General features: G+C 43.8%; 1 protein-coding gene across 1 annotated transcript in view; it reads left to right on the top strand.

Moving 5' to 3' along the window:
* LOC136581831 (mitogen-activated protein kinase 14-like) overlaps positions 1-26,253 on the top strand; it is a 96,720-nt gene that overhangs the window by 55,996 nt on the left and 14,471 nt on the right. The window contains exons 4-5 of the mRNA XM_066582500.1: positions 21,773-21,851; positions 23,657-23,830. Of these exons, the coding sequence (XP_066438597.1) occupies positions 21,773-21,851; positions 23,657-23,830 (253 nt within the window). The remainder of the gene's footprint in view (positions 1-21,772; positions 21,852-23,656; positions 23,831-26,253) is intronic.

Below are 26,253 nucleotides of genomic sequence, written 5' to 3'. Positions count from 1 at the left end.
TAAATCCCATTGCAGTGCCCAGCACAGCTGAGGTAACGTCAGGTTCAATGCAGGTGGGCTTCGGCCCACACTGCATGCTCCAGTCACACTGGGGTTCTTTAGAACTGGACACATGCAGTTACAACTCCGTGTGGACCGACAGCATGGGTGGGTCCCAGGAAGCCACCGGCGGTACATAAATATATCCCATTGCATTGCCCATCACAGCTGAGGTAACGTCCGATTAAATGCAGGTGGTCTTCGGCCCACACTGCATGCCCCAGTCTGACCGAGGTTTTTAATACATAGACACTGGCAGGTACAAATCCCTAATGTGACGTCCCTGTGGACCCACAGCATGGGTGGCTCCCTGGAACCCATCGGCGGTACAAAAAAGTATCCCATTGCAGTGCCCTGCTCAGCAGAGCTAACGTCAATACAGGTGTGCTTCGGCCCACAGTGCATGCCCCAGTCAGAGTGGTAATATGTACCTTAACAGTAACCACGTTGGTGGGAATGTGGTGGCGACTGCGGACCTAGTAGCGCGGTTTTATTTAGTTGGTTTTCAGAATGTGGCCAGGATTAAGTGGACCGTGGCGAGGGGATGGTGGGGGGGCTCTCTTGTTGTGTCGGTAAAGGTGAAATTCTTGGACTGCCACCAGACGGACCAATGCAAAGGTATTTGCCAAGAATGTTTTCATTGTTGGAGGAGGAGGGGGGTGTTTTTGAGGCACTACGTGTCCTCTCCACGTGTCCGTGGTTACATGCACCTTAACAGTAACCGCGTTGGTGGGAAATGGCCTCGCCACCATCATGTCTTTGGGAAGCCTCCGTTTCCACACCCCAGTGACATAGCATTAGCAGCGGTATAGGTAGAGCCCAGAATTAGTAACATTTCAGCGGTAGCATTAGGGACAGGCCCCAGTAACATATCACTAGCAACATTAGAGGGGGAGCACAGTATTAGTTCCATTTCAGTAGTAGTAGCAGTCCAGACAGGCCCCAGTAACAATTCCGAAGCAGCAGTATAGGGGGAGCACAGTATTAGTTCCATTTCAGTAGTAGCAGCAGTCAAGACAGGCCACAGTAACATTCCCATTGCAGCAGTTTAGGGAGATAACAGTCTCTTTCACATTTCAGTAGTTGCAGTATAGACAAGGCTCCGGTTACATTTATGTTTTTGTAGCAAAAGTGTAGGCCAACCCCACACACCTTGCTGTACCATGAGTGCAGGCGAAGCCCATAAAAATTACTAGGATTACACTGTAGGCGAGGGCCCAAAAAAATTGGTGTACCAACAGTACTAATGTACCTCAGAAAAATTGCCCATGCCCAACCAAGAGGGCAGGTGAAACCCATTAATTGCTTTGGTTAATGTGGCTTAATTTGTAACTAGGCCTGTAGGCAGCCCAGTTAAAATAAAAATTGGTTCAGGTGCAAGTTTCAACGCTTTAATGAGAATTGAAATGTATAAACATTTAAACATTGTTTACTAAAGTAATATGACTGAGCCCTGTGGGCCTAAGAAAAATTGCCCGTTTGGCGTGATTACGTGAGGTTTCAGGAGGAGGAGGATGAATATAATACACAGATTGATGAAGCTAAAAGGCCCCCTTTTTTGATAGTGATAGAGAACGATGCTTCCATCCGCGGGTGCAGCCTACGTATTGTTTAGGTACCGCTGCTGTCCGCTGGTGGAGAAGAGAAGTCTGGGGAAATCCAGGCTTTGTTCATCTTTATGAGTGTAAGCCTGTCGGCACTGTCAGTTGACAGGCGGGTACGCTTATCCGTGATGATTCCCCCAGCCGCACTAAACACCCTCTCTGACAAGACGCTAGCCGCAGGACAAGCAAGCACCTCCAGGGCATACAGCGCAAATTCAGGCCACGTGTCCAGCTTCGACACCCAGTAGTTGTAGGGGGCAGAGGCGTCACGGAGGACGGTTGTGCGATCGGCTACATACTCCCTCACCATCCTTTTACAGTGCTCCCGCCGACTCAGCCTTGACTCGGGAGCGGTGACACAGTCTTGCTGGGGAGCCATAAAGCTGTCAAATGCCTTGGAGAGTGTTCACCTACCTGTGCTGTACATGCTGTCTGATCTCCGTGCCTCCCCTGCTACCTGGCCCTCGGAACTGCGCCTTCTGCCACTAGCGCTGTCGGATGGGAATTTTACCATCAGTTTGTCCGCCAGGGTCCTGTGGTATAGCATCACTCTCGAACCTCTTTCCTCTTCGGGTATGAGAGTGGAAAGGTTCTCCTTATACCGTGGGTCGAGCAGTGTGTACACCCAGTAATCCGTAGTGGCCAGAATGCGTGTAAACGCGAGGGTCACGAGAAAGGCATCCTAACATGAAGTCAGCCATGTGTGGCAGGGTACCTGTACGCAACACATGGCTGTCCTCACTAGGAAGATCACTTTCAAGATCCTCCTCCTCCTCAGGCCATACACGCTGAAAGGATGACAGGCAAGCAGCATGGGTACCCTCAGCAGTGGGCCAAGCTGTCTCTTCCCCCTCCTCCTCATGTTCCTCCTCCTTCTCCTCAATGCGCTGAGATATAGACATGAGGGTGCTCTGACGATCCAGCGACATACTGTCTTCCCCCGCCTCCGTTTCCGAGCGCAAAGCGTCTGCCTTTATGCTTTGCAGGGAACTTCTCAAGAGGAATAGCAGAGGAATGGTGACGCTAATGATTGCAGCATCCCCGCTCACCATCTGGGTAGACTCCTCAAAGTTTCCAAGGACCTGGCAGATGTCTGCCAACCAGGCCCACTCTTCTGTAAAGAATTGAGGAGGCTGACTCCCACTACGCCGCCCATGTTGGAGTTGGTATTCCACTATAGCTCTACGCTGCTCATAGAGCCTGGCCAACATGTGGAGCGTAGAGTTCCACCGTGTGGACACGTCGCACAGCAGTCGGTGCACTGGCAGATTAAACCGATGTTGCAGGGTCCGCAGGGTGGCAGCGTCCGTCTTGGACTTGCGGAAATGTGCGCTGAGCCGGCACACCTTTCCGAGCAGGTCTGACAAGCGTGGGTAGCTTTTCAGAAAGCGCTGAACCACCAAATTAAAGACGTGGGTCAGGCATGGCACGTGCGTGAGGCTGCCGAGCTGCAGAGCCGCCACCAGGTTACGGCCATTGTCACACACGACCATGCCCGGTTGGAGGCTGAGCGGCGAAAGCCAGCGGTCGGTCTGCTCTGTCAGACCCTGTAGCAGTTCGTGGGCCATGTGCCTCTTCTCTCCTAAGCTGAGTAGTTTCAGCACGGCCTGCTGACGCTTGCCCACCGCTGTGCTGCCACGCCGCGCAACACCGACTGCTGGCGACGTGCTGCTGCTGACACATCTTGATTGCGAGACAGAGGTTGCGAAGGAGGAGGAGGAGGAGGGTGGTTTAGTGGAGGAAGCATACACCGCTGCAGATACCACCACCGAGCTGGGGCCCGCAATTCTGGGGTTGGGTAGGACGTGAGCGGTCCCAGGCTCTGACTCGGTCCCAGCCTCCACTAAATTCACCCAATGTGCCGTCAGGGAGATATAGTGGCCCTGCCCCTCCTGTGCTTGTCCACGTGTCCGTTGTTAAGTGGACCTTGGCAGTAACCGCGTTGGTGAGGGCGCGTACAATGTTGCGGGAGACGTGGTCGTGCAGGGCTGGGACGGCACATCGGGAAAAGTAGTGGCGACTGGGAACCGAGTAGCGCGGGGCCGCCGCTGCCATCATGTTTTTGAAAGCCTCCGTTTCCACAAGCCTATACGGCAGTTTCTCCAGGCTGATCAATTTGGCTATGTGCACGTTTAACGCTTGAGCGTGCGGGTGTGTGGCAGCGTGCTTGCGCTCAAACAGTTGCGCTAGCGACGGCTGGATGCTGCGCTGAGAGACATTGCTGGATGGGGCCGAGGACAGCGGAGGTGAGGGTGTGGGTGCAGGCCGGGAGACGGTAGTGCCTGTGTCCTGAGAGGGGGGTTGGATCTCAGTGGCAGGTTGGGGCACAGGGGGAGAGGCAGTGGTGCAAACCAGAGGCGGTCAACGGCCTTCGTCCCACCTTGTGGAGTGCTTGGCCATCATATGTCTGCGCATGCTGGTGGTGGTGGCTCCACGGCTGATCTTGGCGCGACAAACCTTGCACACCACAGTTCGTCGGTCATCTGCACTCTCAGTGGAAAAACTGCCACACCTTTTGAGCACCTCGGCCTCTGCAGGGTGGCATGGCGCGAGGGGGCGCTTTGGAAAACAGTTGGTGGATTATTCGGTCTGGCCCTGCCTCTACCCCTGGCCACCGCACTGCCTCTTTCAACCTGCCCTGCTGCTGCACTTGCCTCCCCCTCTGAAGACCTGTTCTCAGTAGGCTTAGCAAACCAGGTGGGGTCAGTCACCTCATCGTCCAGCTGCTCTTCCTCCGAATCCTCTGTGCGCTCCTGCCTCGGACTTACTGCAATTACTACTACCTGAGTGATAGACAACTGTGTCTCATCGTCATCGTCCTCCTCACCCACTGAAAGCTCTTGAGACAGTTGCCGGAAGTCCCCAGCCTCATCCCCCGGACCCCGGGAACTTTCCAAAGGTTGGGCATCGGTCACGACAAACTCCTCCGGTGGGAGAGGAACCATTGCTGCCCATTCTGGGCAGGGGCCCGAGAACAGTTCCTGGGAGTCTGCCTGCTCCTCAGAATGTGTCATTGTAATGGAGTGAGGAGGCTGGGAGGAAGGAGGAGCAGCAGCCAGAGGATTCAGAGTTGCAGCAGTAGACGGCGTAGAACTGTGGGTGGTCGATAGATTGCTGGATACACTTTCTGCCATCCACGACAGGACCTGCTCACACTGCTCATTTTCTAATAAAGGTCTACCACGTGGACCCATTAATTGTGAGATGAATGTGGGGACACCAGAAACGTGCCTCTCTCCTAATCCCGCAGCAGTTGGCTGCGATACACCTGGATCAGGAGCTCGGCCTGTGCCCACACTCTGACTTGGGCCTCCGCGTCCTTGCCCGCGTCCACGTCCTCTAGGCCTACCCCTACCCCTCAGCATGGTGTATTACGAGTAGAGCAGAAACAGAACGCTGTAATTAAATGTGCCGCTTATTGGCCTGTGGTTGGAGGCTGACTTCGCTTACGGAACGCACAGCAGAGCCAGGAAACAATTTTGCGCACGCCTGTAGTGAGACGTAGGTGCGTATGACTGAGCTAGTGGAATTCACAGCGCAGAAGCAGTCAAGTGGCCAAAGGGCAGTGGTAGGCCTTAAGTATTTTGCTTCAATTTTTTAAAATGGTGAGCTGAAACACCAGACAGATACTGTATGCAGCGTATATTATGTATACTGTTTCCCTCTGGCGCTATGACGGCGGTGATGTAACGGAGACAGCAGAGCCAGGAAACAATTTTGCGCAAGCCTGCTGTAACGCTTAGCTGCGTATTAATTAGGACTACTACCCCCAGCAGACACGCAGTACACTGAAGACGGTCACAGGCAGCCCAAATATAGTATTTTTCCCCAATTTTTTTGAACAAGCCCACTGCCTATATAGACAGTATATCGCTTTCACCTTTCCCACTGTCCCTGCCTCACCAGTACTGCCCCTATACTCTGTACAATGACTGCAGACTGAGGACGCACTGGTCTGCACGCCCGATATACAAAAAAAAATAAAAAATTGTGCAACACTGCTAAAAGCAGCCTCAACAGTACTGCACACGGTCAGATGTGGCCCTAAGAAGGACCGTTGGGGTTCTTCAAGACGAATAACACCGAACGCTCTCCCTGTAGCAGCTAAAGCAAGACAGCACTTTCCCTGATCTATGTCAGAATGCATCTGTGGCGTGCCGCGGGCGGGGCAGATTTTAATACTCGGGTGTCACCTGATCTCCCCAGGCACTCACTGCAGGGGGGTGGTATAGGGCTGGAACGTCACAGGAGGAAGTTGTAATGCCTTCCATGTCTTTCTATTGGCCAGAAAAGCACGCAAATGTCTCAGATGAAAGTGAAAGTAACTCGAACATCGCGTGGTGTTCGTCTCGAGTAACGAGCATCTCGAACACCCTAATACTCGAACGAGCATCAAGCTCGGACAAGTATGCTCGCTCATCTCTAGTAAAGACCAATACCTTGTCCTTTTAGGTTTTTAACTATAACTTAACAACTCAGACACCGCTTTAATCCAACTGTGTCTTAGTTTTTCCCACTATGGCATACTTTTCTTTAGAAATTATTACTTCAAGTTAGTCAGCCTTTATTGCTCATACTTCTAGTATGTCACCATGCATTTTAGAGGTTTTTTATTTTTATTTTTTTTACTGTATCCCTATTAACTTGTCTGCCAGTCCTAATTTTACCAACCTCTTCCATCTTTCCATCTCCATTATCAATACTTAGTCCTAGATCATAATCTACCTCTTTATTTATGTGGTTGTCTTTTTCTCCACATCCCCCCCACCTCCTTCCCCTCGTTTAATCCTTTCCAATCCACTGTCTGATGTCTGAAAGCATTATGATTTAAAGCTGTACAGCTCTGATGTTGGAAGACGTCCGTCGGGGTTCTCTTACTGTATATTCCCAGCCTCTCTGCTATCCGAGACTATCCAACATGTCCCCTTATGCAGTACTGGCTTTAGCCAGCATACAGCGCCATTGTATAATGGCAGAAAAAGAGTAAGCCCCCTAGGAAAACGGGGATACTGTTAGCGCAAAATTCGCTATTATAGATATACCATGTGTTCCAAATTAAATAATATGTGTACAGGCCTGGAGAGCCTTCAAAGACCACACGGACTACATCATGTGTTCCCCAAAGAGTCTCCCTTTATTCTGCGCGCGTTGAAACTTAAATAAGTTTCAACACAGGAAGTATACAGTTACATTATTTAGCGTGCTGATTGGTTGTCCTCAGAGGGAGGTATTTGTGAGGTAGCTTGTGATGTCATCCATCTGGGAGGAACTTCAGTGAGCACGCTCAGTTCATTCTTGAATTTGGTCTCATGAGGAGAACATCCTGCTTCTCCTCTCTGCTGTCCAAGACAAAGCACTCCTGGATAGCTTTCTGCCAGTTAGAACCGGTTTTTCCAGTTCTTGAGCACACAGCACTAGCTCCTCCAATTCTTGTGGAGGTGGGGGGGAGGTGATGCTCCCTTCTTCCAGAAGTTCAGACCATTATAGACAAAATACAGTATATTCACAGTTGATAACAGAAAATACATACAAAATGGTGAACATATAGGATATCTCCCACAATTCCCTCCTTTGTTGTGCGTATTTTCATTCTCCTGGATGTTTTTTTTTTTCTTCCTATTTGTGTTCTCGGGCCTTTCCCTACCGCCTACAGGGAACCCTAGCTGTCACCTTCCTTATCCCTGCCTACTGCTGGGTGATATCCAGGATAAGGAAAATACCTCACAACACGTTACAGTTTCCCAACGGTATTCTAGGTAGATGGCTCCTGAAAGATTTATCTTTATTTCACGTTTTCTGCATAAGCCACCTTGTTCATAGTTTAAATGACATACAACATGTTGAATGTGACTGGCTTTCCAAGTGTGATCTCAGGTTATATTGTTTGTTACATGTTAACATTGGTCTGATTACACAATATGGCTGAAACATTGGTACACTTACTGCTACCTTATTGCATCTGTTGACATTTTTTTGTCCTATTTTATACACTAAAACTTGCTTAGTCATACCCAAGCTTTGTAAACCAAGATGTTATCAGTCTGAGACCCCCCACCATCTGAAGGAGCCAGTTTCATTGATCAAAGGTTCAGAATCAGCAACTCCATTTCCTAGACAATGATGATGGTATCACAGGATTAACAAGACAACAGATTCCTGGCCATACAATGTATATGGACAGAGCTCAAACAAACCTATACAAATGGAACTGTAGTTAATGCAGTTAGCATTGTTCTGTCACATTTCACAGTTACATCAAAGCTTCCTACACCAAACAGGTTTGAAGGCCACATGAATGTTCATAGCTATTCGTATGTAAAATACAAAATGGAGGATGAAAGACAAAATGGAGGGCTACAAATAGCCAATTATATTTGTACCACAATCCACCCTTTGGCTATTTGTAGCCATCATACAACTATTTCATCAAGATACATAAAATTAGCATACAATTTAGGGTTGGAATATGTACTTTGACATATCATGGTTTGATCTTCAAGTTCTATTAATCAACTTCTGAAATATATTACATAAACAACCAAATATCTGTTCCCTATATATATCCATTTGCTATCAACATAAAACCAATCTTGTCAAATCTGGGCTCGAGAAAATAACGAAAACAAAAAAAATCAAGAACCGTTCGATGTTGAATACAAATGTCTCTTCCTGTAAAATTGTTTCTTCTTCTCTTGATCTTCTTTAGATCCCAAACCTATAGGATCTCCGATGCAGGGAAGCAGGGGGATTATTGTGCCCTCACTGCTTTCCCTGGTTAGCCAAAGAACAGACCCTAAGTAGGAATCTGTCCCCGCCCATTATATTGGTATCAAACAATCTTCTCCATTCTCCATATCCAGAAGTATCCACAGCTGACTATAGAGCCCCTTTATTCCAATGTAGCAGCTGCCTCTGTACAGCATTTTGTTGCCCAAGGCCTTCAGGGAGGAGCTGTGATGCTTCACCATCCTTTGACGTCATCTGCTGGCGGTTATTGTGCAGAGTATGAGGATCACCCCAGTGGCAATTTAGCAGCAGTCAGGCACACTTGTCAGTTCTTCAGGCTCAGTTGAATAGTCATAGCGTGTGGACAGATGCAGCATGCACTTAGAGAAGATCAAATGTCAAATCACACTTAGAAAGTTCCAATGTCCTGGTGGAAATAAATCAGTTCATAAATTTTCTCAGTCCCAAATAAACTTGATCCAAAATAATTCAGTCCATGGCAAATCAAACAAAACAAAATCACAATCTGGGGTCTTGTGTGCTTTTCTTCACCCCTTCAAAACAAAAATCTGTAGTTTAAATTTATCCATCCAACAATCTCTGCCCAGAGAGACTTGATAAGTTTTCTGCTGTAGCAAATGAATATTTTTAATATTCCTAATCTTCCTACATTACGGCACAAATACCTTCTACATACAGTAGACATATAACTCAAGAATTCTTACTATGTAAACAAACAATATAATATCAAACATTGCAAATCAATCAAGTTAAGCAAATTTTATAACGCAACATTCCTAGATTTGTCATAATCATCTTCATTGGTAGTTACATATTTACCACATCCCTTATGAGGAAGAAGAGAAATGACAGCCCAATGACCGCAGGGGTCCTACATATAACAAAGGATTGTGGGCCACATTTGTCTCCTTCCTTGATTATTTTTATTCAATGTCTGACATGAACCCAAATTAGTTTTTCTTGAAGTTTCACTGAGACCGTAGTGGTTAACAGCACTTGAAAGGATTCTTTGCATTTTGATCTGGAAACACGGAGAATACACATTTATGAGTGACAGATGATATAACTCCTGATGTTAGGCACTCACATGGGAGGTAAGGCCCTCCTTTTTGGCCTGGAATAGGCATAGGCCTATTACAGGAGCCCTACGCAACAAAACATTTATTAAGGACTCAACTTAGTCTTACATTTGGGCGTGGTTCTAACCAAGTAGATGACTAATAAAATGTTTACCTTTATTATTTATTATTACTTCTGGTGTACCTAAATATTCAAAATTACTTTCATAAAACATATTCTTAGGTCATATTTTTGGCGTGTTAAAAATTATTTTTATTTATTTATTTTTTTTCTCAAGCCACGCCTCCAAATAACATGAAAAGAGGTCTATGCAAACCAACAACTCCAAACACCTACCTGTGGTAGCTGTATGCTATCATTCTGCAGTCACTGATACAGATAGTCTGGCTCGCATCGAGAAGGTACCTTGACCAATTGGCCTGGATTGTAACGGGCGCATATCGTGCATCCCTGTACAAACCCTATTGCAGCAGTGTTGAACCCTGGGGTAAGCCAAGCAGAAGACACTATACCACACATTACCTCCTTGGATGAATGGGTTAGCTCAGGGATCAGGTGTGACATCATGGAGCACAGCATGCAGGGGAGGCACAGGCATTTACCTTTCTGCCAGATCCCAGTAGCATTCAGCTCGCTTTTTCACTCCTCCTTTTTCTTCTTTTGAGGCCTGTTCCTGTAATTCAAGCAACAGAGAAATATCTACACCTGTTTCAGGTGCAAGCAGGTTACCAGCCGTTACCTCATTCAAGGGAAGTCAGGCTGCTGCGATGCCTGCTCTCTGGTTCCTTCCAGCCTCAGTAGTTGTCTCTTTGGCATAAGCCTGGACTCTGATGATAAGTCACCTGTGCGGAAAGAGCTAAAACCTTGTAGAACAAAGACATTTCTTCTGCGTTCTGGATTGGCTTACTCAAGGACCCCATGAAACGTCCACTGTGCCACAAAGGATGTGAAATCGTGTACGATTCCCAATGTGTACCTTAAGTCGGTGCAGACACAAACAGTCTTACCTGCAGCCAGCTTACATATTTCAGTGAGCGTCATCACCTCTATTTCCTGAGTAACTGAGTGTCTCAGGAGGGAAAGAGTGGTTTTTGTACAATTACCTCTTTCTGTCGGTTACCACTGCATAGCCTGTTTTACTTGTCCATTTCGTCGATATTTGGAACCATCTATGGGTAAAACTCAAGATTTACATTAATCATGGCAATTACAACATTATTGTTAGGACACCCAGTTTTCTGTTTTCATTAATCTTCAGACAATTGTACAATCATGTGCTTGCTATTTAATGTCATGGTCTGCACCTGCTGCCCCTTCCTCTCAACCTTCTGAATTCAGTAAAAGATATGAAACAGCATTTGGAACTATACCCCTCTTGATTGCGATATGTGAGGGTGCTAGCAAGGCAGTCTCATACTTAGCTAGTCTGGAAACTGAAAGATGTTTAGTTTGCACTCTATACAGTATTTTATGACCCCTTGAGGAAGCATGATATTAAGGGGCCCCACACCATCTCTGGTACCTGTACGAAAACATACTGCAAACAGGAGATGAAATATTGTTATTACAATCTGCAACCATAACAACTGCTATTTATTTGACTAAAGTACTTATCAGGTGTCTCAAGTACACAATTATCTCATTTTAGTATCTTAATTCAATAATATTCAAAATAACACGACTCAATATTTTTAAATTCTCCACATACTCAAAGAACCTATATATATATATATATATATATATATATATATATATATATATATATATACTGTGGCAATCTTGGACTATTATCTCACACAACTACCCTTAGGAATAAAATTAGATGCCCCTCCTTTGGTCACCTACATTGTTCAAGTGAGAGACCTAACATGGAGTCTAAGAGTGACCTTCCCTCTATACATTACCACAATATACATATATATATCAACATCCACTTAAATGGAGACACACTTCTCTCCTAGGCTGATCTGTGTTGAGGGTGGAGCAGGACCTCTTCCTATTGTTCTTCCCTCCCATCTCCTTACATCACCTAGCTCCACCCCCTGTGGTCTGGCTCAGCGTTTGGTCTTTCTTGCCTCATTTCATTTCTAGCCTCCGAACAGTATATACCATATAACACAATCTAACTCTCATACGGGCCCTTCATTTATACACACAAATTCATACTCACTGGGGTTTTAATTCACTCGTACACAGACTGATAAGTATGTCATGTGAAGTAGAAACTGGGATTGTATTTACTGTACATAGAACTTCCCATATTGAACAAAGTATATATATATATATAAGAAAAACTCTAATGTACCGCGGTTTTTACATATTTTGTCCAGAATAGGCTATCCAATGACAAACATAATACAACTTATGCCCATTTCCACCCACATACTTATATCCACCACTCCAGATAGCAACCATTATCACCGTTCATTGTTAAACCTTCTACTTTTCCTTAACTCATTGACTTGCTTTTTCCTTCACCCATTTTTGTGTGTCCAGTTATGTTTACAAACATCATCTCACTGAATTTGCTTGCGAGTCATACTTCGATTTTTCCCACAACTCACGACACAGGTCTGGCTTACCACTAATAAGCACTTACAATTTCACCCCTGCCCATCTTGTCGTAATTGGGAAAATCCTTAATTAATTGAGATTCTCTACTCCTGCACCTCATGGCACAGATCTGTACTTTTGGCACCACATTGTGGAACCTCAACAGTCCGTTTGACCTGCCATAATCGGAGCAGAATCTCTGGCTAGCCCAAATCTCTACTCCAAGCCCAAATTCCCTTGAGTTGAGGTATGCAGACATGGCAAATGCAAGCATTCCATGTGCACCCCTCCCCCCACATAACAAAGGGAGACCTCTTCAGCCACATGTTGAACAATTTCGTATATAGACTTGGTGAAAAAAGGAAATGCCCGCGCTCTTTGGGACCTCAACACCAGGGTCGGGCTACAGACACCACTTGCTTCAAACTTTTATTCCTAATATCCTCTGTGCAACGCGTTTCGTCGTCCACACAACGACTTTATCAAGCACAATAGTTACAATGTTACATATACACTCTATATATAGTTAACTCACTTTTTGGCGGCAGCATCCCATTCGTTGCGCTGGTTTCGGGTGTCGGCGTCCCACGCGTCTGTCAGATGCGAGGCGCCATGTCAGGAGAGAGTAACGGCATAGTACTTCCGGGTATGGTGACGTATGCCGGCTCTGGGTTGGGCTGTACGCCCAGAGCGTTCTATCTCCGTGTTCATAGGTTCCTGGGCTGTCAATCACTCTGTCAGCGGTGTTTACGCTATTTGCGTTAGCTACGTTAGAATACTGTGTAAACACCGCGTGTCTCTCCTAGTTAGTCATATCACTTATCGTGTTGTATATAAACTGTATCCTTGACGACCGGGGAGAATATCTCGGGCCGTTTGTTTTGGAGCGCTTTCGGCAGTCCTCATTTGTGTTGAGAGGACAAATAGAAAATTTCTATATACTAATTAGATTAACTTTATCTATCTGGAGTTTTAAGCAGAAGTTGTTTTATTAATGAACCTCTCTGTATAATGTAAATTTATTATTTAATAATATTTAAATATACCCACTGGTTTACTTCACACAAAATTGAATATTTATATAAAAGAATAATAATAATAATAATAATTTACCCTGAACGTCCCATAATTGGAGTATATTAATCTATTATGAAAAAAAGGGGGGGGGGAGGGGAAGGGAATATATATGTTCTGGAGTAGGTTACTCAGTGGGGGGTGATAATAGGACTTAGTTCAAAATGGAGGGATAATTTGAAAAAGGGATGCTGCCGTTTACAAAAGGGAATTAATACATGTTTAAAAAACCTAAATAAAATACTTTTTCAATCTTTTCATAACATAATTACATTTAAAAAGACATGCTTATTGTATCTTTGGATAGACTATATTATACTTGGTAATACATATATGTAATAATAAACAATAAATACATAAACTAATAAATAATTTATGGATGGTTCTCCCTCAATTTATAACATCCATGTCTCTTTTTATATATATTCGTACATTTGTATGGTTACCATTGTATATTGGTATGCCTAAAATAGCTTGCCTATAAATATAATTATAATAAAACTTTACACATAAAAAATATATAAATTACTAATATGTATATAACTTATATGTAAAATATATAAATATATACAATAAAATATTAAAATTTTAATAACAATAAAAGTGGTGTGGTGTCTCAAATTTTTTCTAGTACCTCGTTTAACCCCTTGAGTGGCACGCCCGGAAATTTTCCGGGACGAGCTCCACTGCTCATAGTGACATAGCCCGGAAGATTTCCGGGCTATGTATCACTATGGGAGCTGCAGAGCACAATGCCACAAGCTGTGACAGTGTGCTCTGCCTGCACAGACCCACACAGAGTAGTGCAAGGGCTTTGAAAAACCAGCAGAAGATATTGCCGGCATATCGGCAATCTCTTGCGTTGTTTACAGGTTGCCATAGAGACCATCAGCTTGTCAGAAGCAAGCCGATGGTCTCTGTGACAGGGAGAGCTGGTTGTTAGCTGTCAGAGGACAGCTAGGTTCTAGCTCTTACAGCAGAGATCAGAGAAAACCTCCGATCTCTGCTGTGTTAACCCTTTACATGCTGCAGTCTATGTGACTGCAGCATGTAAAGGGCTGTCACTGCAGCATGTAAAGGGCTGTCCCCATCGGACCCCCAGAATGTGATCAGGGGGTCCTGATGGGTCCCTGTGGAAGTCCCCTAAAGGGACAAAAAAGAAAAAAAAAGTTAAAAAAAAAAAAAAAGTTAAAAAATTATTTAAAAAAAAATTATAAAAACACTTGTCTCCCTTTACTTTGTAAAAAATCAAAAATACAATCACACATATGGTATCCGTGTGCGTCGTAATGACCCAGAGAAGGAAGTTAATACATTATTTAACCCCTTAATGACATGGCCCCTTTTTTTCTTTTTTCCCCATTTCTTTTTTTCCTTCCTCCTGTTTAAAAAATCACAGCTTGTCCCGCAAAAAACAAGCCCTCATATGGCCATGTCAATGGAAAAATGAAAAAGTTATGGCTCTTGAGACGCAACTGCAAAATTAGTTGAAATTCAATGATTAGACCATTTTAAAAAACCTGCCCTGGTGGGCACGACAGGGTGGTAGGAAACCCGCCACTCAAGGGGTTAAGCCGTTCGGTGTGAGTGTGTTGAGTCTAAAAATCCAGTACATTTCTTTTTGTCTGAGTTCCTGTACTGATTTAGAGTTTATGTATTCTAGGGGGGTGATTCTCAAAACAGTATGATCTCTATTGTGTTCATTCAAAAAATGTCTAGAGACACTGTGTTTTAAAAAACCGTTTTTAATATTACTGCGGTGTTTATTCATTCGGTCTCTTAGTGCATTAATCGTTCTCCCTACGTATCTAAGGTGACAGGGACACTCCAGCATATATATTACTGCTTCCGTTTTACACGTTAGTCGTTGATTGATCTCTATAGATCCTCCTTCTCTTACTTCAATATCTGTTCTTCCATTAGATATGTTTTCGCAGCATTTACATTTTTTATCCCCGCACCTATAGACGCCTTTTGGTCCTTTTTGTTTTTTCTCCTGTTCCCGTTTTCTATTCTTCTCCTTTTTCGGGCATGAGGGTGCAAGTATATTTTTGAGGGTTTTGTTTCTCCTAAAGGTACATAGTGGTCTTTCTGGTATGATTTTTTGTAAAAATGGGTCTTCTTGTAATAATGACCAATTATTTTTCATGATTTTCTTTATATTACCAAACTGTTTGCTATATTTCAAATTATCCCTCCATTTTGAACTAAGTCCTATTATCACCCCCCACTGAGTAACCTACTCCAGAACATATATATTCCCTTCCCCTCCCCCCCCCCGCCCCCTTTTTTTCATAATAGATTAATATACTCCAATTATGGGACGTTCAGGGTAAATTATTATTATTATTATTATTCTTTTATATAAATATTCAATTTTGTGTGAAGTAAACCAGTGGGTATATTTAAATATTATTAAATAATAAATTTACATTATACAGAGAGGTTCATTAATAAAACAACTTCTGCTTAAAACTCCAGATAGATAAAGTTAATCTAATTAGTATATAGAAATTTTCTATTTGTCCTCTCAACACAAATGAGGACTGCCGAAAGCGCTCCAAAACAAACGGCCCGAGATATTCTCCCCGGTCGTCAAGGATACAGTTTATATACAACACGATAAGTGATATGACTAACTAGGAGAGACACGCGGTGTTTACACAGTATTCTAACGTAGCTAACGCAAATAGCGTAAACACCGCTGACAGAGTGATTGACAGCCCAGGAACCTATGAACACGGAGATAGAACGCTCTGGGCGTACAGCCCCACCCAGAGCCGGCATACGTCACCATACCCGGAAGTACTATGCCGTTACTCTCTCCTGACATGGCGCCTCGCATCTGACAGACGCGTGGGATGCTGACACCCGAAACCAGCGCAACGAATGGGATGCTGCCGCCAAAAAGTGAGTTAACTATATATAGAGTGTATATGTAACATTGTAACTATTGTGCTTGATAAAGTCGTTGTGTGGATGACGAAACGCGTTGCACAGAGGATATTAGGAATAAAAGTTTGAAGCAAGTGGTGTCTGTAGCCCGACCCTGGTGTTGAGGTCCCAAAGAGCGCGGGCATTTCCTTTTTTCACCAAGTCTATATACGAAAACACTTCGAGTGGGTCCTGCCAGCTAGCAGGACACAGAAGCCCAGCAGCCGAACGGACACGCCAGGGGATTTTTAAAGCCGACGAGGATGTGGAGGTGCTGGTGAGACCCCTGTACAGGGGTGCTCGCCAGACACCGGGTGAGTCTAATTGATTCATTTTTTAAGCATTCCAATTCACTTTTAGTGATTACTCTAAAGAACTAATAATTGCAAGCCGACACAGGTAGCGCCTCCCTGACGTTTGTTTTCTTACATGTTGAACAATGGAAACTCACCGCATGGACACTCTCAGCAACTTTACTCACTACTATAACCTTCAGCTAAAATTGCTTATATCAACTTTCCTTTTTGCTTTCTTTTAACAAGTTATTCTACTTTCTTTGTTCCTTATTAACCTGTACAGTCTGCTCACACCATTCACTTCTACAGAGAATATATAAACCCCCATAGCTCACACCTTCTTTCACTCAGGACATTTTCTTCATAGACAACATAAAAACCACACAGTATATCTATTTCATAGTTCTTTAGATACAGACTTATCATATTTCAACTCACCCGGCCTGGGGCGGATCATAGCAGAGAGGGAGAGATGGGACAGGTACAAGAATAACTTATTATCTTGTTTGAGCTCATTATCTGTCCGTCTCTGCTTCGAAGTCCCCTTGTGTCCGGATAACGATGAAATATCTTCATATCTCTGTATCTTCATAATCCCAGCAGTGCCTCCAAATTTGTTAGCGCAAAATTCGCTATTATAGATATACCATGTGTTCCAAATTAAATAATATGTGTACAGGCCTGGAGAGCCTTCAAAGACCACACGGACTACATCATGTGTTCCCCAAAGAGTCTCCCTTTATTCTGCGCGCGTTGAAACTTAAATAAGTTTCAACACAGGAAGTATACAGTTACATTATTTAGCGTGCTGATTGGTTGTCCTCAGAGGGTGGTATTTGTGAGGTAGCTTGTGATGTCATCCATCTGGGAGGAACTTAAGTGAGCACGCTCAGTTCATTCTTGAATTTGGTCTCATGAGGAGAACATCCTGCTTCTCCTCTCTGCTGTCCAAGACAAAGCACTCCTGGATAGCTTTCTGCCAGTTAGAACCGGTTTTTCCAGTTCTTGAGCACACAGCACTAGCTCCTCCAATTCTTGTGGAGGTGGGGGGGAGGTGATGCTCCCTTCTTCCAGAAGTTCAGACCATTATAGACAAAATACAGTATATTCACAGTTGATAACAGAAAATACATACAAAATGGTGAACATATAGGATATCTCCCACAATACAAATTGGATTGGAAAGGGTTAAACAGGCCTCCAACCTTCCAGCCATCTTTTTTCACTCGGCACAGCTGCCCCCCTCCCCCCCCCCCCCCCCCCTCCACACCATCACCCCCCCTCCCATCCCTATGATAGAGCTTGTAGCCAACAGCAAAGTCAGCCCAGCTCTTTAAGAATCCAAACCCCTCTTCCCTACACTAGCTGTTAAGCCACATGTTTACCTTCCTAATCTCTTGATGCCTTTCTGGTATGTCATTTCAGCTGGTATTTCAGAAACCACTACATTGAAGGTCTTTGCCCTAAGCTTACAGTCTAGGTCCCTCAAATTCAAGGACCTCCAACCTACTCTGACTTTATCATTGATGCCAATGTGCACGATGACCGCAGTGTCCTCACCCGCACCTCCCCAGTAATCTGTAAATCCGATCTGGAATATGTTGATCTTGAGCACTGGGTAGACAATAAACTAATGATCCTGGTCATTGTGGCAGATTGCCCTGTCAGCTTTTATTCTTTGTGCTATCTACCCCCCTCTCTTCTGGTTCGTGCTACTAACACCCAGCTCCCCACACACCTTTTGATATGTCGATCTATGTCTTCCTATATGCAAGCAGAATGTGAAAAAAGTAAACCTTTATCATTTCAATATTGTATCCTTCCACTTTAACCTGTTTAGCACACATTCTTTTCCTCCACGTACTTGTCACCTGGTTGCACTTGTAATCAGTGTTAGTTAAGTGTCAGGCTATAAGTCTTCTAATCCTCTGCTTTTTAATTGCTCATCTGATTTATGCCAAAATTGAAACAAGTGATCGGAAGGTAAAAAAGAAAATTACTCTAATACTCATACCTCCTTCTTAATACTCCTAAGTGTATTAACACGCGCGCTTTTCATGTGTAAGCTATAACTCCATGCCGTCGTATCTTACACGTTTCAAAACTATAAAATTTTTTGATCATAACATGGTTGGCAAAGCATAAGATATCTATTTAAACCCCCATTTCAAAAAGGTGCGACTTCTATTAGCAATTGTACAGCAAAACACTTCTGAAATTCATGCCAGCAGGAAAGAAAAGTGAGCAGGAAGCAAAGTTTACAGGAAATGAAAAGGTCATGATTATCAGGGAGTTTAGTGCAGACAGAAGATATGTTCCATAGTGCACCATAGAGGGGAATCTCCAGGGTCATGTGGTCCAACCCACTACTCGGTGCGAGATTCACAAAATCAATAAACTTGGGAAGAGGGGGATGACAAGAATTTACAAAGGTGGGTTAGTGATGGGAGGGAGGTATGATGGTGGGAATCTGCAACTCTCCATCTTTCCCCGACCTCAGTCTGCACTCAGAAATGCCCTTGCACCCCCCCCCCCCCCCTCCCTTCCATATCCATACTCAACTCTGCGGCCTGGTTTATCCACCTCCCTTCCGCCAATCTCTTCACTGGCTGCCTATCGCTCGTAAAATTCAGTTTATTATCAATGGCATACAAATCTGTCCTCTGCATACATCTCTGACCTAATATCCCAATACCTCCCCACACGTAACCTCCGGTCCTCGAAAGACCTCCTCCTCTACTCTCCTCTAGTGTGCTTCTCGTATTATCATTTCTAGGATTTCTCCCATGAGTCACCTATCCTTTGAAACTTGCTACATCAACCTATCAGACTTTCCAACATCTGGGAAAGCTTCATAAGGAACCTGAAAAGCAACCTCTTAAAACAAACCTACAACCAATAGTAACATTGCTGCTACCACAAGCTGAGCACCTTCTATCCCCACCTACTGTCTCCTTCCCCTGTACACTGTAAGCCCTTGTGAGCTGGGTCTTCCCATTATATAAATGTGTTAGTCATTTAGTGGATGTTTAACTTTTCGGTTGTTTTGTATATGTAACATGGTTATATATGTAGTATGGTCCTTTTACACAGAACGATTATTGCTCAAAATTGTTAAAATTCCTGCATGCTAATCATCATGTTTTAATGCCTGCAGCAACTGAACGAGAATTGTTCAATCGTTAAAATTCTGCATAGAGAAAACTGAATGACGAGTCTTTCAGTGTAAACAGCAGTTCACTTCGGAACGACTGTTTCTTGTTAATGGAGGCAGGCAGGGGGGAGAACGCTACCCAGCCCGCTCTGTCTCCATTCCAGCAGCACTGTGAGCAATACCAGCGATATTCGCTTCTGAACAACAGCACAGGAGCAAGCATCACTGGGAAGAGCTGCCAGGCATTGTTTGACTGACAACTCATCCCGTGTAAGTGGACCGGTAGAATATGCAGTTTATATGTAGTGCAAAGTAGTTCAACAACTATTTTTCATTTGTGAGACACCTTGGAATTAATGGCAGTCTAAAAATAAATAATACAAGCCTGCCTTGCACTCCTGTACTCCTTCTTAAAAACAACACTGCAACATGCATTTGAGAACACCATGAGAACCTGCTGTAAAACGCTGCGGTTTCGGACACAGCATTTTATGAACGTGTGTATAAGAGCAGCCTTAGGCCTCGTGAGCAACGGGCAGGTCGGATTCTGTGGGCGTGAGCCCACAGCGGAATCCCACCCTGCCCAAGGCAAGAGGACACTGCTTACTTGTCTGGATCCTCTGCATGGCTGTGTGGGTCCCTCCATCTTCTCCAATTTGGATGTGGGCAGACTCGCCGCCGCACATGCGCAGTGGAGTGTTTTTTGTTTTTTTTAAATTCTCCTTTCCTATGGGATCCGCAGCACATCCGCAGTGTTAGCTGTGGGTGTGCCGGGGATCGGACAGCTTCCATTGATTTCAATGGCAGCCGTCTGTCCGGAACCCGCAGAAAAATGGAGCATGCTGCAATTTTTTTTTTTTTTTTCCGCGCGTGCGATTCGCAATTCTGTAAAAAATGATACCCGCAGGTATTTAATTACCTGCGGATATCCAATGATTGTCTATGGGCTGATTGAACTGTGGATCGCACATGCGGGGGACACTCGCGGATTCCGCAATTCAGTTATGCCCGTGGACATGAGGCCTTACTCTTCAAGTGAATCCCAGTTTTGGAAAGGACACAGCAAGCTCAACAGATGCAAATTTATCACACCTTGATTAATTAAGCTTTTAATCACCTGTGCGTGACTCTTTCGATTGAACACAGGAGTAAACTGTTTTTAAATCTAACACTGTTACACCTCCATAACCCTCTCAGCATAATGCATTAACCTCTACGAAAGGCAAATATAGCTATAATGTATAAACTATAAAACTACTGTGACTTGATATGAAACAGAAATCAGGACAAATAAAAATAAACAGACTCGCTCAACAATGTCCATTCAATCTTAAACTACACACTTAGGCCGGCTGCACACGAGCGTGATGGGCTCCGCTGCAGAATATTCCGCGGCAAAGCCCGTCACGGCGCCCCCCAGAGACCCCATACTTACCAGCGGATCCGTCGCTCTGGGTCCCGCATGACGCTTCCCCGCCCACCGCGTCACATGACACGCCCTACAGCGGGAGATAGCGTGAACGGACGGCTTCCATTAACTGCAATGGAAGCCGTCAGCGCGTACACCTGCGGCAAATAGAGCATGCCGCGGGTGAGAACGGGAGATTTCACGGTGCGGAATTCCGCGGTGGAATTCCGCACTGTGTGCCCTGAGCTATTAGGTTGAATAGAACCTAATAGCTGCGGGCAACGCAGCGGATTTTTGCCGCGAATTACGCGGCGGAAATCCGTTCGTGGGAAGGAGGCCTTAGAATAAACCAGACTTCATATAAAAACACACATTCGACCACTTTTTTGGTTAGCTTAAATAGCTCTCAGCAGCAGTAACTCCTCTAATTCTCTCTTTTCTTAGGGCTCTGCTGCTCGGGGCTGACAAAAGTATATAGATTTTAGTTGTTTTACACACTGAAGTTTAGAAAAGAAATATTTTGGCTACAAAGCCATTAGAAACGTGTGGAAAGATGCAACGCGTTTTGTTATCGAACTGAGAACTTCATCAGTCATGCCTGATGAAGAACTCAGTTTGAGGTTAAAACATACCCAAATCCATGGCTTGTACATGTTTTTATACATTTTAAGGGTGTAAATAGACCTTACAGTTTATTTAAACTGCAGTCTGCAAAATCACAAGCGGCTGCGGTTTTTTTGTACAAACTTTCTATGGACAACACTGATATACACGTAAATGTATTTGTTGCAGCAGTATTTAGTTTGGCATTATTTTCTATTCTTTATCAGTTCATACATTTGTTAAATAACCTAGACCTTCTTTTTTTACTACTCTGTAACAGGCAAGGAATTACATCCAGTCACTGCCATACATGCCAAAGATGAATTTCGAAGATGTTTTTTTGGGAGCCAACCCTCAAGGTTTGTTAAAGATGTTGGACCATAGAATTTTACCAAGGCTGTATTTTCACTGTGAATAACCAAAGTCTGTGTTCCCATAGCAGATTTGATGCAAAATCCGCAGCATGTCTGCATCTCTTAAGTGTCCCGTTAATGTCAATGTGAATCCACGCAGCGGTCTATACAGCACAGATTTTTGCACTTCACATGCAGAAACAAAAGGAGTGACATATCTTAATACAGATTCTGCACAGAATCAATGTTAGAAAAACCATACTCAGATTTTCCCATTGACCAGGGCTAAATTTGCATGCACATTTATGGATATACAAGTGCAAAGCTATGGCAGAAATCCCTGACCAGCCATTAAATATCTACTACTCTTTTTTGTTTTTGTGAAGTGAAATCAGACATGCCTTCTGCTTGTGTGAACGTAGCTTAACCCCTTAGTGACCGGCCTATCGTGTTTTTACATCCTGCAACTGCAGGACATGTATGTAGGGAGATCGCATGGTGATCTTCCTCCATACATCGTGGCTACCAGCTGTTTCTTACAGCCGCCACCCAGCGGCAACTGATCCGATAAGCTGAGCGATACGTTGGAGCTGTTAACCCTTTAAATGCTATCGTCAATTCTGGCAGTGGCATTTTAATTCCCCGAACGATGGGAGCCGTGCGGGTTTCATACGGCAACCGGGGGCCTTCTGAAAGGCTGCTGGGCTGTCTTAGCTGAATGCCTATCAAGCCATGCCTGTGGGGTGGCTTGATAGACTGTCTGTCCGATCACAGCATAATGTAATGCTATGGCGTGACATCATACTGAAGGAGCGATCAAAGCATCGCAAGTTGTTGTCCCCTCTGGGGACTAAAAAAGAAGCGAAGATAAAAGTGAAAATAAGATCAATAAAGTTTTACTATAAAAAAAAAATAATAATAAAAAAAAAACCTTTTGCCATATTTATAATTTAATTTGAATAAAAGTCAGATATATGCATTATTTACCACGTACAATGACTGTTGTCAGAGAACAAAATAAAGAATACTTAGTCTCCAAGAGAAATGCAATAAAAAAACGTTCAAAAAGTCGTATGTATTACAAAATGGTAACAATACATACTACATGACATCCCCCAAAAAATGAGCCCTCGCACACAACTATTTTAGCAAAAAAATAAAAAAGCTATTGCGCGCAGTAGATGGTCGCAGAAAATTATTTAAATTAATTAAATATCTTTGAAAAAAAACTATATAGGTTTGGTATCATAGTAATCGTACTGACCCATAGAATAAAGTTATGTAATTTTTTGGGCAGTTTGTGCCCCGTAGAAACAAGATGCACCGAAAGATGGCGGATAGGTATGAGCGAGTACGCTCGGATACAGCAGTTACTCAAGCGAGCGTCGCTCTTCTTGAGTGACTGCTTACTGGTCCGAGTGTGCTCGGGGGGGGGGGGGGGGGCGGCAGGCGGTGAGAGTGAAACAGATCTTTCTCACCCCCGACGCCCCCTCTAGCCTGCTCGGACCAGTAAGCAGTTACTCGAGAAAAGCGATGCTCGCTAGAGTAACTGCTGTATCCGAGTGTGCTCGCTTATGTTTAATGGCTGAATTTCAAATTTTTTTTTTCCATTTTTCTCCACTTTTTAAAAAAAGTTTTTCAGTACATTATATGGTACATTAAATAGCCTACGTTGATGAACAAATAAAGGAGTTACGATTTTTTAAAAGGTGGGAGAAAAAAAAAACGAAAAAAGCTTGGTCACTAAGGGGTTAAGATTCTCTACATCATCTAGAAATAACACACTTTTCCTTCCTATACTTTCTACTCAGCTGTAGATCTACTTGAGAAAATGCTTGTTCTGGACACAGACAAGAGGATCACTGCAACAGAAGCTTTAGCCCATCCCTATTTTGCCCAATACCATGACCCAGATGATGAACCTGTAGCTGACCCTTATGACCAAAGCTTTGAGAGCCGTGAGCTTGATATTGAAGAATGGAAAAGTAAGTATTTAGAAAAGTTATTTTTGGTGGCAGAAATCATATTTCAGTCCTCTATTTTTCATAGTTTAAAAAATAAATTTAAAATGTGATAAGTGTTGTGAATTTTATAAAATAGAAATGTTATATGGCAGTATTATGGTCAATATTCTGCATCAGTATTTATAAGCCAAAACCGCAGAATTTCCGCCCGTGCCCGCTACCATAGGATTGCATTAGATAATGCAATCCTATGCAGACAACCGCGATTTAACAGCATGAAAACTCGCACGGTAAACAAATTGTGGCATGTCTTATTTCTGTGGGAGCCTTGCACAGAAACGTCGCTGCTGACACGCCGTCTCGGCACTGCGCATGTGCGGCTGTGCGCCAGCCGGCACGTCGCAGTGCAGGGAGAGAAGACTCTGGACAGGTGAGTATAAGCTCAATACCAGGGCATGGGTCGCATCCCACTGTGAGAATTCTCGTAGCGGGATCCGATCCGGCCGTGTGCAGGCGGCCATAGAAAAGGTGTAATGTAAAGATTTGCACCTGTTCTGTATTTTAAACCAACTCCTGGTTTTAGTTTAAGAATATGAATGCAGGATATTGACCAAAACACTGTCATCTGAATGAATGCTGGCTACACATGGCCGGATTTGAATTGCGGAATCCGGAGCGGGCATCTGCCCCTGAGTTCCAAATATTGTCCACAACATGCTAGGGAAAATCGCTTTTTTCGGCACGCGAGTGGAAATCAATTGCCTTTTCTTTTTTTACCGCTTGCGGAGGAAAAATCACGGCATGTTCTGTTTTTGTGCGGGCTCTGCACGGACTGCTTCCATTGAAGACAATGGAAGCTGTCCGACCCGCGAACCTTCTGCAATTGACATTGTGGTTGCTGGACCCACGTCATCACCTAGCAACAGTAAAAATCTGCGTTACGCCTGTCTGCCATCTGCGGTACAGAAGGCTGCCTGCACACGACAAGAAATAACAGGTACGTGTGGTCACTGGCCAGGCACAGGATGTGTCGACATAACCATATAATATGAGTGCTTGTTTTTTTGCGGACAAGTTGTATTTTTTTTGAAGGCATCATTTTGGGGTACATAGAAAGTATTGTATAAATCTTAATAATTTTTTTTTACCGGATTCGTGGGAAAAAAAGTAATTCTGCTATTTGTTTTTTGAATTCTATTTTTATGGCGTTCATTGTGCAAAATAAATATTGATAACATTATTTTGTAGGTCAGCACGATTCCAGTGACACCAAGTTTATATTGTTTTCTTATGTTTTGCTATTTTTGTATGCAAAACACTTAATTTTTTTTAAAGAGTTGGTTTGTGTCGCCGCATTCCCAGAGCCATAGCATTTTTATTTTTTCATTGACGAAGCTTAACAGGGGCTTCTTTTTTCCAGGATGAACTCTAGTCTTCATTTATCCCATTTTTGTGAACCTATAACGATTGATTGCTTTTTATTCCATTATTTTCAAGAGGCAGTATTAACAAAATCTGCAATTTTTGCATGTTTTGTATTTTTAGCTGCTTTCACCATGCAACATAAATGATGTTATATTAATTCTGCAGGCCAGTACAATTAAGTCAATACCAAATTAGAGCTTTCTTTTTTTCTTTGCAACCCTTTCACACTTTTTAAGCAAAAATTATTTTTTGTTTATTGCTGCATTCAGACACCTAACACATTTCTTTTTTTGTCAACGGTGCTGTGAAATGAGTTGTACTTTTTATTAGCACAATTTGTTGATCCATGCAACATTTTGATCACTTTCTATGCAGTTTTTTTAGGCAAAATTAGCTATTTTTGTCATGTTCTTTATATATATTTTTTCATGATGTGCACTATGCGGGTAAAATAATATACTAACTTCAACCCTCTGGGTTCCATAGCAGCCCATCCGGACCTCGCATTTACATTGGACCCCTGCGATGTGTGACAGAGGGAGCCCTCTAGCGTTTTTTATGCCATGGCGTGTAAAAGGTTAAACACTGTGATCTGAGGTTTCTTTGGTCTCCCATATTAGAGCAAGCGCCCGGCTGTCGTCCAGCAGCAGAACACCTGCTCTCTCCAGCACGGGAGTCCCATGCCAGACTTCTATTGCTGTGCTGTCAAGACATATGGGCAGTCATTAAGGGGTTAAGTACCAAACTAGGACACATTCTATCCTCACACGAGCGTAAGATTACTGTGTATTACATGCTCGTGATGTGTGGTAATTTTCAGGTAATCAAATACATTGCCTTGCGCTGTTTCGCTCACATTTGTGTAAGCATTGCGTAATATGCGAGCAGAAAAAAGAACGCTGCATGATCTGTTTTCCCGCATATTATTTGCAATATTCTGTTGTTCCCTGTGGGCGCAAAATCAATGCCGCCCACACACAATTAGATTGCATGTGGGTGGCATAAGTACGTTACGTTGC

The sequence above is a fragment of the Eleutherodactylus coqui genome, chromosome 1 (genome assembly GCF_035609145.1).
Source record: "Eleutherodactylus coqui strain aEleCoq1 chromosome 1, aEleCoq1.hap1, whole genome shotgun sequence".
NCBI lineage: Eukaryota > Metazoa > Chordata > Amphibia > Anura > Eleutherodactylidae > Eleutherodactylus > Eleutherodactylus coqui.
The sequence above is the reverse complement of the archived record's forward strand: the minus strand, read 5'-3'. Positions and strand labels throughout refer to the sequence as shown.